General features: G+C 39.4%; 1 protein-coding gene across 1 annotated transcript; it reads left to right on the top strand.

The window, feature by feature from the left end:
* Positions 1-6: 6 nt before the first annotated feature.
* CCDC28A (coiled-coil domain containing 28A) lies at positions 7-5883 on the top strand. Its single transcript, XM_010707259.2, has 5 exons — positions 7-361; positions 2738-2901; positions 3269-3423; positions 4112-4134; positions 5132-5883. Exons 1-5 carry the CDS (start codon positions 204-206, stop codon positions 5184-5186), a joined length of 555 nt encoding a protein of 184 aa, XP_010705561.1. The 5' UTR covers positions 7-203; the 3' UTR covers positions 5187-5883.
* Positions 5884-11397: the final 5514 nt, after the last annotated feature.

Here is an 11397-nt window from a genome sequence, read left to right as displayed (position 1 = left end):
TGCGTCCTGCCCTGAGCTTTGGAGGAGGTGTTCTTCCACGTGAGGAGCGGCGCCCGGCTGTTGGATCCCGCTTGGAGAAATAAGCGACTGCTCGGCCTTGAAGGGACTGAAGCCCCGTTGAGGTGCAGTGTGATGTTTCTGTGCCTCGTTTTCCTTCCTTTCGGAGGATAAGAAATCGGTCTGCAGGCTGTAAGTCAGAGGAAATGGAAGAGAGGAAAATCAAGAGGAGAAGCCCCAAGTCATCCACCGCCCACCCCGTGCAGGTTGCTAACTCCAAGAAGAGCTCTGTGCCGGTCAGCAAAAGCACCGCCTTTTCCAATCCCGCCCCACAGCCGCCGGGGCAGAAACCAAAGCTAAAACGGTAAGCCTTGCAGGCTCGATGGAAACGAGCCACAGCCCTGCCAGTGCAAGGCAGCCTTAAGGGTGTGTAGGCTGACAGAGAATGAGAAACGAGAGGTTCAGGCTTGTGAAAATAACCCATTGTGTCTTTAACTAAGCAGATTGAAAAAATAACTGTGCTGTTGTATTAAAAACAAAGGAGGAAGCTGTGCCATGCTTCTCTTGTACACTTTCTATAATTTTATGTAATGTTGTAGGCTCATACTGATAATTATTTAGTTGGAGATTTGATAGTCTGGTGTGATTGGTCAGATACAAGAACTGGGTGAAAAAAATTGATAAATATGTACCTCATTATGGAGATAGCAGAGCCCCAATCATACAGGTATGAGGAGCAAATAAAGTATTTGATGACTGCAAGATTGGAACTAGGTAATAGGGCAGGAAATGAAGGACATGAGTTGAACAGGATGAGCTGGAATAGGAATTTGCAGATGCTTTTGTTTGGGGATCTGTCAAAGACAGCACTAGTATTTAGGCCTCGTGCTTACAGAGGGAGGCATTCGGTTTTAGTAAAGTACAATTTTGGAATAGTTTGTGTGTTATTGATGCTGTGTGTATTTCCATTTGAGCGTGTTAATTTTGTTGCTTGTTAGAAAAATACATTTGTTGGCCATGACAGAAACAGTAGATTAATGAGTGATGAGAAGTTTTTAAAGTGAAGTACTAGCTGGAGGGGGGCAGGGGAACTTACTGAGCTGTAAGCACCGGGAAACACTGGGGATATTTCTACCATAAGCACTTCAAAGATGACATGATTCAGAGCCCGTTGTATTTCCACGGATAGTACAGTTTCATCAATTACCCGTGAGATAACTAACATATACACGCCTATCTCTAATATCTAAAAGGTATTATAGTTCTGCAGGCAAGAACTAATCACATAATACAACAATTCAACAGGTGTATTTCCTGAAAACATGCTACTATTGTTGATTTATTTCTTCAAATCACTCTTCTGGAACGTGCTACCAATGTGGTTCTTGTAGTACGGGCTGGAGATTCTACCTGCTTTGGAAATAGCTTCTAGGTTCTGGAAGATGTCAGCGCTCAAGTAATCACACCATTTCTCAGACTTTCCAAGTGGGAATGGTAATTGACATAGCAATGTGAGGACAGATTGTTGCTACAGTAGTGATATAGGGGTACTTTCGTTTCATCTGCAAGAATGTAAATGAAATACTTTTCCTGGGAATAGTACTATATTGTATTAAACTTAAGATGTATTTGGAAAAAATAGGTGGCCTTTCTGGCATACAGACATTTCTATAACTCTGAAACTGAAGTAGAAATATCCAAAGATAAATCTCAGTTGAGATCTTTACAGAGAGAGTGGTGAGGTGCTGAAACAGGCTGCCCAGAGAGGTTGTGGATGCCCATCCCTGGAGGTGCTCAAAGCCAGACTGGATGGGGCCCTGGGCAGCCTGGTCTGGTATTAAATGGGGAGGTTGGTGGCCCTGCATGTGGCAGGGGGTTGGAGATTCATGATCCTTGAGGTCCCTTCCAAACCTGGCCATTCTGTGATTCTGTGACCTGTTGCCCAGAGATGAACCAGCATGGATAACTATTGGATCATCACTTAGTTCAGCATATAGGCAATGTCTATATGACATTTACAGACATACAAGCTGTTATTCTCAAAACATGGGAAGGAATGGGTTTACTATGCCGTAAACCCTTTGTCTTTGCTAATTAAAGCCTCTTCACTAAGCCTGCAACTTTCTTCTTTTTTTCTTCTTTTTTTCTTCTTTTTTTCTTCTTTTTTCAACTGTCCCATGGAGTTCTGAATTTTACTTCTTAAGCTCAGCTTTTCACTGAATCAGATTCTGAACTGGCTCACCATGAGTCTGCAGAAACACTCAGCCTAATGTGAGAAAGGCTGTCTGCACACATGCATGGACAAATGAGGGATGAAAACAGCCTCCTACCTGAACTGCATTAGCATAGGATGCAATCTAGAGATAGAATGTGCCACTTCTCACTGGTAATTGCATTTAGTTGCCATATTCATTGCATGTTCATTTGTGTTTATGCTGCAATATAATCTTTAAGTTAAGATGGCTATTACGTACGTGTGCCTTTCTTTTTGATGTTTTCCACCTTTAACAGGAAAGCAGACTGGAAAAAATCCTATTTTACAGTATCAAACTATCGAGATAGTGATTTTTTTTTCTTTATTCTCAGTACAAACTTGTGATCCATTTTTTAATTTGAATGGAATAATTGAAATATGCATTTTCATTTCACAGCCCAGTTGTCAAATTATCCTACATTTCAGATTCTCAAAGAAAGTGAAAGCAGGAAGTAACGTTATTGTTTAACCCCTTCATTTCTTCAGAGTAATAAAAGAGAAAGCCAAACCTCCAGGAGGAGAAGCAAAAGGGGCACAGGCAGCACCAATCCAGCATTCGTTCCTCACAGATGTATCGGATGTCCAGGAAATGGAAAGGGGACTTCTCAGCCTCTTAAATGACTTCCACTCTGGCAAACTTCAAGCATTTGGTAAGTGCATGAATTGCCTACGTATAATGGTTGCCTTTACGTGATGGTAACATTTGCAAATAAATGTGCTATACGGACAAACTGCTGGTTTAATATTAGCCTCTGCTATATGAAACCAAGTTTAACGTAACTTAATAGGTCATACCAGTAAAGTGTATATTCTAAAAAAGCTGTTAAGTGGTTCTCAGAAATTCAGGACACCATAACACCAGACAGAATAACAGAAGCTTCAGTAGTGAAAAAGGAAGAAATAAGCTTATAAATTTGAACACCAGAGTTACCTTCTGCAATGTAAAAAGCTGTTGACTTCACGTTTCCATTTGATCTTTCAGGTTTCTTTCTCTAATGCTGTCATTTGTCCTCTTAGGAAATGAATGTTCCATAGAGCAAATGGAGCACGTGCGGAGCATGCAGGAGAAACTCGCCCGCCTCAATCTGGAGCTGTATGGGGAGCTGGAAGAACTCCCTGAAGATAAAAGAAAACTAGCCAGTGACTCCAATCTGGATAGGCTGCTATCAGATGTAAGTACAGAGAAAGCAGGAGACGCGGAACTTGGTCCCCAGGCTTAGGCTCAGGAATAGAACAGTAGCGGAAGGACAGTGATTCTGTGCACAGGTTATAGCCTAAGAAACTTACAGTTGAGGAAAAGATAGTTTTGTAATAAGTCAAGACATAAGCCTTACCTACTTCATCTTCATTTTGAGAAAATATGCTGTGTTGTGGTGTTCTTTTTGTATACTACTGCTTGATTTAGCGAGTGGAGCATTCTGGTTCCACTGTCTGATGCCAGTGTCTTTAGGGACTGCTTATGGATCGGAGAATGATGATCATTTTCCTGTGGCCCTTCTTCTTACATCTGTAGAAGGCCACGCAAGGAACTCAGATCTACATATTCTACACTTTCACTTTCTCCTTTCTGTAGTGTGCTTAATTGCTAAAACGTAATTCTCATTAACAACTAAATTTCAAATGTTATTGTTGAAATTGTTAACATTTCTTGAGATAAGCAAATTTAAATTTCATTCTGGGATTTATAGAATTCTGTATTTATAGAATTCAGCGCAGGTCAGTTTTGTACAAGAAAGTAATCCATTTCAGCCCAAACCGTTAATGATTTCCATTGTTGTTTTAATATATTTATTTCATTATATCAGCATCATCATGGTGTCTGAAATGCCATTTCTGATCATTTTAACATTTACATTGCAGCTGGAAGAACTGAATTCATCTATGTATCCTTTTCCTTACATACTTATTGTGCATTATAATTATTAACTATAAAGTTACACCCTATTTCTTGAGTAACTGGTGTCTGTCTTGGAGACAAATCATCTCAAAAATGGCCCTTTTTCAAAATTAGTACCATAACTTAGCTTGGATTTTAGGTTCCTCCTATATCTAAGTTACTGGATTTTAACACTTAATTACAGGACTTTTTTTGTATAGTGATTTATTTCGCTAGAATTCAGCGCTTTAGACAATGTGTTGATTGTAGATGACAAAGCCAACAGTGTCTTTTCACTGAGAAACTCTGGACCAAACACACACACACAATCATGTTTCTTTTGTATTATTCAGAAACGTTCTGTCCCACTGATGACTGAATTCTATTACCTTTTTTTTTCTTTCTTTCCCCCCCCATAGAAACATTATCACTGATTTTACTGTGAACATTGGGCTAATTGTTATTTCTAGAGCTGGACTACAGTTGCATTGATTACCTAGCTGAGCTTTGGTAACAAATGCATGCTCTTAGTCCATTAAAAAGATAAAGCTAATTGTCTTGGCTTGCATTTGACACTGTGTTTTCAATAAGCTGAGAATACATACAGGTGAGAAGTGTTGCATTCAGTCTAGTTATTTCTGATTTTACAATGCTTTGTTTGCATTAAGTGGGACTTGAGATACAGAGAATATATCAGTGCAGTATCTGGTGAGAAGCTGTACAAGGCTAGATCTCATGAACATTGCAAATAAATACAATACCATGGAATAACAATAAGACTCATCTGCCATCCCCCCTTCATCTGCCAGCTAAAGCTGGAGGTAAGCAATGCTTAAATCTCAACGAGGAAGATTAACAGTTAGCTAGTAGAACTCAGTAGAATTGAATTAATCTGTTCTGGTGCATGCCTGTTACAGGACTAAGTGTAGCATAGCTTGATGTAACGTTGTTATCTTATATTGTATCTATATGTGAAAACATTATTCCTTAATGGCGTGCTTCAGCCAAAAACTACATTTAGCAGATGCTCAAGATATTCCAAATAGCACCACGGGCTGAAGAAACAGCTTTCTCAGTTTGGGTTCTCGCATAAGCTTTTCTTTTGTGTTGTTTTTTTTTTCCTTGCCACTGGAATCTGGAATTGGTAGCTTTTAATTATTTATTATTTTACACAATGAAGAATGAAAGTGCAAATCCAGGTGTTTACTTTTGCACATTCCTTTGAAGACTGCATTATGTCAGGACTCGGTTCTAGAGATTTAAGCAGGCTGTTGTGATGGCATGCTTTATATCATTGCCTTATTTAATAGGAAAACACTGGGAAACACAGAAGTAAATTTATTCTGCTGTATTGTTCATATTGTTGCAAATGATGTATAAGTTCATTAGCATTTCTCCAAATTTTGTGAAGGTAATGCTGTTGTTGCCTTTCTGATCAGTTCAGAGACAATCTGCACACTACACTTAGTGTGTTTTGTTGACCAGTGCTGCCACTGAGATTTTATTGTTAATAAAGACATTTTAAAAATATATAAGGTTTTATTTGGAGAAGTTATCTATTCAGCTGTGTTAAGAAAGAGTTCTTGCATGGTCTGAATATTTGCAGGGTTTACTTTTTTCATTACTGTGAATAAATATTATTAGTTCTGTCACTAAACAGAACTAGCATGCATGCTAGAATACATATAATTTAATTAAGTCCTGTCACATTCAGAAATTCAGTAAGGTCATTGTTCAATAAATCTGTTATATGTAATTTTGCAGTTGTTCCTATATTATAAATGATCTGGTAGAAGTAAATATCATATTCACAGCCAGGGGAAAAAAAGCCTGTATTAGTGTAAAATAATGCTGTCTTTAGATCCAGAATTTCTATCTTCACTCAAACTATGCCTTTGGTTTTAAATTTTTTACATTGTTCTTAAATAATACACCGAGATTCTATATTGTACATACTTACAATATGAGGATAAAAATCATTATTCTTCTACTTAAGAACAAAGCATCTGTCTTTTGTAGGCAAGCCAACAGTGAATAAAAGATACCAAACTGGAGAAGATGCTTCAGCTTTAAGACAGTTGAAAATTCCATTAGCTGCAGCTCCACACAAGGCACCAAGTCTGCACTGTGAAGCTGAAGAGAGGAAGGTTTTTTGAACACCAGTGTGCTGTGGCTTTAGCTCCAAATTCAGCTTTAAATACTTATATTTCCTACCTCATCTTACAAGCATATCTCAACGGTGAGCCAGTACGATCCCAAGAGACTCTTCCTTTAGGATATTCTTGTTCTCTTCACTATTTACCTCCTTTTTTTAAGATTCTTTAGGGGTTTTGCATACTGCTTAAACTACCTCCAAGTCCCGGACCGATACTGGATACATACTCGTGATGTTCTGAAGAACAATTTAGAACTAGAATATAACATGCAAAATGAGACCTAGTTATTTGTCTTTCCTCCTCTTCAGCTAGGAACTTTTCACTGTCAGTGCTATCACCTTGTGTTTGCGTACTTCAAAACATCAAGCAAAATTTGCAGCATTAGTTTTAGCTTCATACCTCAAGAGATATTAAGACCTGATACTAGTTAGGGTGGCAGAAGTCATTATAGCTGCATTTAAACAAGCAAAATTACATTCCCACTGCTAACTTCGATTCAGGAAGAGAGGAAAGCAAAGCCCTTGGAGACTGAGCATATCTTCACGTGGTAACAAACTGATCACATTTCTAAGCTCTTGAGTTACTTAGTGTAACATATCTGCATCTGCACACAGCCTCTTGCAATTATAAAATTACATAAATTGTAAGTGGCTACAGAAAGTTAATTTGTTACCTTGTTTCCTGAAGAGTTGTTTATGGAGATAAAAATGTATTAATCTTGAATGTTTCCTACTCAGAACATATACAGACAGTGGAAATGATAGTCAAAAAGAGACACCATTTCCTGCATTGCCAGTCTAGATTACCTTACTCCAAGAGACTTCTGTTGAACACCAATGAGCCAAAAAAAGAAAATAGTAGTTAAGAAAGATTAAGAAAAAGACGTCTCCTCCAAATCCCCTTTTCTTAGACAAGTCAGCATTATTAACTGCCTCTTTCTTCAAAAGTAGTGAGACAAAATGTTTAGACAGATCTTCTCTTCAGCAGATAAGCAGGACACTAAAAATAATGCTTATGTTTTGACCTAGGCAGATAATCACTGATTTTAATTTTTCTGAGCAAGTTTGTTAAGATGTCCTGTGCTGTCTCCCCGCAGAGTTATGTTTAGAAATTCTTGTGTGAAGTAAAGGCAGCAAATTCTTCAAGGCATGATTCTACTAGCATTCTGCACATTTGATTTTACAACTATAGAAATGCAAGGGTACAAAAATCAAAGGTATAAGAGCAAGGTCACCTGAAAAGGTGAAAAAGCTCAGCTGGTTAAAAAATTGGATCATTATCTTAGATAGATTTAGTCTCCCAGGGGTCCTGTCTCGGGACTGGTGCTCTTCATCAAGAGCTTAGACAGCAGGATTGAGTGCATCCTTAGCAAGTTTGCTGATGATGCCAAGCTGAGCGATGCAGTTGATGCAACAGAAGGAAAGGACGCCATCCACAGGGACCTTGAGAGGCCTGAAAAGTGGGCCCATGTGAACCTAATGCGTTTCAACAAGGCCAAGTGCAAGGTGTTGCACTTGGGCTGGGTAATCAGACTGGGAGAACTCATTGAGAGCAGCCCTGTAGAAAAGCACTTGGAGGCGCTGGTGTGAAAAAGCTAGACGTGAGCCTGCAGCGTGTGCTTGCAGTCCAGAAGGTCAGCTGTATCCTGGGCTGCATCAAAAGGGGTGGCGTGATAAGTTCACTGTCAGTGATCCGTGCCTCATGCAATCACTCTGTCATCATCACAGAACATGAAATTTCCTACCAAAGATAGCCTGACTTGCTATAAAAAGACTTGCTATAAAAAGTGAGAATATTAAATAGGAACAAATACATACCAAATGCTCTGTTCACTTCCTAGAAGTATCAAACAGCACACAGTATGAAACTTAGCAGTAGGATCAAGAGATCAGACCAGGCCAAACTGCACAGTAAATGGAAAGATGTTTTAATATATAAGCATCAATAAAGCAGAACAATCTAAACACAATCCTAGGTTTCAGCTGGCTCATGGCAAGGGACTGTCACACTTTACCAGTTGTTGTGCTCATGAAGCAGCAAAACTTCATCTGATGTGTTCTTGGCAATAGCAGGCAAAGCATTTACAGGAAAGCCAATAGTCATATCTAGAAGAAAGAGTTGAACACACCCAACTGGTGAGAGGACTTTTTAGCTATGCAGCACTCCTCAGGAAATAGCCTAGGTCCAGGAGATGCTCTCCCTCCAGTGGGGGGCCTTATATGAGCCCAAGGTGACTTAACCCTGGGTCCACCCCTTCTGGTCAGGTGGGGAGCACAGGTGCAAACAATTTGCCTGGGTCAGACACACCCCTTCACCAGTTCAAGCCCTGACCTAGCAGTTTCCCTACACGAATTGGTTGGAGTAAATGCAAACAAGCTGCAGATCACTGTTTTCATTTGTACATTCCACTCTAGAAAGATTTTGTATTGTGGCTAACAGGTTGGTTGCACGTTTGCTCCTTTGTTTTTGTGAATGCGCTAGTATTACATGAAGTTAGTTTGTAATAAAAAATTTCAAACTACGACTGTTGCATATCATCTCTACATTGTTACACCATATTATATCATTAAAAATTGTTAAAAGCTTGTAGGACAACAACAGCAAAATACTGTGCCAAACCATGCCTCTTCAGAATCGCTTCAGAAGAAATAAAAGGGTGCTTCTGTTTTAATCTTGCAGACAGACCAAATTGAATCAGTCTCTTTAAAAAACTGTGTTAGGTGTTCAAAATACAGGAGATAATTTCAACACAAAATACAGAATGACTCAGAATGCAATAATTAGTAAGGGTGACAGAATGCACTGCACACCAAAAATGCGGATGTCTGTGCTCACCTGATGAGGCTTTCGTGCACAAACACCTCAACAGAGGATCTCAGCTTCTTTCTTCATCCTAATGAATTAACACGTCTTTGCCTTCTGAAGCAGTTGTAATCACCATCTTCTGTGCCAGAAGTCCTTGCAGTTGATGGGTTGTAAAATCCAATGTGCTTTAATGGAAACCACGAGGGTTTTACCCACAGAATGTGACTGAAATCTGAAGTTCGCTATAGACTTGTTTCCTAAGGCAAGGCTGCTTGTCTGTAATTGAGTTTGATATCTATTCATTACTCTTTGTCACTCACATTTGAAAGCTTTACCACCCTGGGAAGAGATCAAAGTGTGCAAAGTACGGATTTACAAGGAAAGTGACCACTAGTCACTTATGCTTTGCAAACATGAAAATTCTAAACTTCCTGCTTCCCATATGATGACAGCACTGTACGGCTCTCCATTCTTAAACCTATTAAAATATAATATTAAAACAGATTGGCTGAACTGTGCCAATATTCATAAATCTGAAGTATCACTTTGTTAGGTATTGAATCTGTCCTTCTGCCAGAACAGCCAGGTCTTCGATAGCAAACCGAACATTTTACAGAACGCTCCATTACTTCCATAAACGTATTTAGTGAAGTGTTGGTGAGCTGGATCCCGAGTAAGAGGACCCCCACCACAAAGACTCTCTGGGGAGGGTTTTCAGAAAAATTTTCAGAGCGTGCATTGGAAAGCGCAACAAAACCTGACCACCATCAGGCTTGGCAGGATTGCAACCTCACAAATTAAAATGCTTCTCACTCTTCGCTGTCTCTCCCAAGTGCAAGAAGCCTAACAAATAGCAGCAGGGTGCAGCAGTGGGAGATTCAAACATATTTACCACATCACTTGGAAAGGCAATAATGGCACACACTTAGAAGAGCAAGGAAGGCAGGTTCTTCTCATTAATACCCAACTTTTTAACATGATTTAGCAAGCACTGTCTCCACATAGAATTTGGGAAATATGAAAAAGATGCAAACTTTAAAATGGCTCCTCTCAAGCAGGGTAGTATCAGGGAGATTATTTTTTTCTTTAATCTCCAGCATTTGTATGTGCTGTGCCTGCATTAGCTGAGGCTTTGCCCGTTCTGTGAAACACTGAGCGAGCTATGTCAAGGCAAGCGGGCTGGGAGGGGATGGAGCCAGCACAGCCTACAGAAGTATCCCCACTGCACAGTGTTCTGCTCAGCAGTGTGAGCTCAGGGAAGGGCGGAGGAAGGTCATTACTGGTCATAAACAGTTAAAGCAGCTCGACATTTATTTTGTAGGGTCAGGCCAGTTCACCTTTGATGCCATCAGCTAAAATAAAATAAACACTGTTTGAGAGTTGGAATAGACTTCAGCTGATAGGTTAACGAACTTTTTCAGATAAAATGACACAAGTAAAACAGTACTACTCAACACCTGGAGGGAATAACAGCCTAGAGTTACAACATTTGTTCTCATGTTAACAACTGTGATGTGCTAAAATATTTATGCAGCGTTCAGTCAGGTGATTCTCCTGTATCTAATACCATTGTGTTCCTCTTTTCATCTCCCCTGATTGGAACCCTTATTCGCTGTGTCTCCTGAAGAGCAGCTGCTGAATGCACTTTGTATTGCCAAGGTGAAATATAGGAGAAATCAAGGGATTCTCTGCGCTGATCTTATAACCTTATATGCCTTATAACCTTAAGTAAAACTGAGCTTCCTCTCCTGCAATCTCCAGCACAAAGGCAGATTTTTTCCTTTCAAAACTACCGATATGGTTAAATATTTGAAAAGACATCTGTTCGCTCTGCCATGATTGGTATATTCCCAGCATATTCTTTAGTTATTGACTAAATGCAAATCTGGATCCCGAGAAGCATTTTTGAGATATGAATTTCTGCATACATTGTAGCAGATGAAAACAAGCAGGAAAACAGACAGAGAAATGCACGTATTTCTGGAGTAATTGCTACTTTTTCCTAAGCAGGTGCCTACAGAATTCTTATTTTTGAATATGTAAAGCCGAATTCAAAGCTGAATGCCTAGATTCCTCAATGAGTACATCATTTTGATTCACAGACTTTTAGCACCAAATAATCCTTCAATCCTCTGTTGTCCTTTGATTTAAAAACAAACAAACAACTAAATCTACCTTTTCAACGAAGTCTGAAACAGCCTAGTATGCAATCTTGAAGTAAAGTCTTTTAATCCCATTAGCTAACCATAAGAACTTCAGTAAGAATACACTGCAGTAATGACAAATGATTCCCAATCAGGCATGTTGAG

The sequence above is a fragment of the Meleagris gallopavo genome, chromosome 2 (assembly GCF_000146605.3).
Source record: "Meleagris gallopavo isolate NT-WF06-2002-E0010 breed Aviagen turkey brand Nicholas breeding stock chromosome 2, Turkey_5.1, whole genome shotgun sequence".
NCBI classification, from domain to species: domain Eukaryota; kingdom Metazoa; phylum Chordata; class Aves; order Galliformes; family Phasianidae; genus Meleagris; species Meleagris gallopavo.
The sequence above is the reverse complement of the archived record's forward strand: the minus strand, read 5'-3'. Positions and strand labels throughout refer to the sequence as shown.

Excerpts from the sequence above, each read along its gene's own strand:
- CCDC28A (XM_010707259.2), top strand. The coding sequence starts at position 204 with ATGGAAGAGAGGAAAATCAAGAGGAGAAGCCCCAAGTCATCCACCGCC. Across the intron at positions 2,902-3,268 it reads TGGCAAACTTCAAGCATTTG|GAAATGAATGTTCCATAGAG; the intron begins GTAAGTGCATGA and ends TTGTCCTCTTAG. Across the intron at positions 3,424-4,111 it reads TGGATAGGCTGCTATCAGAT|CTGGAAGAACTGAATTCATC; the intron begins GTAAGTACAGAG and ends TTTACATTGCAG.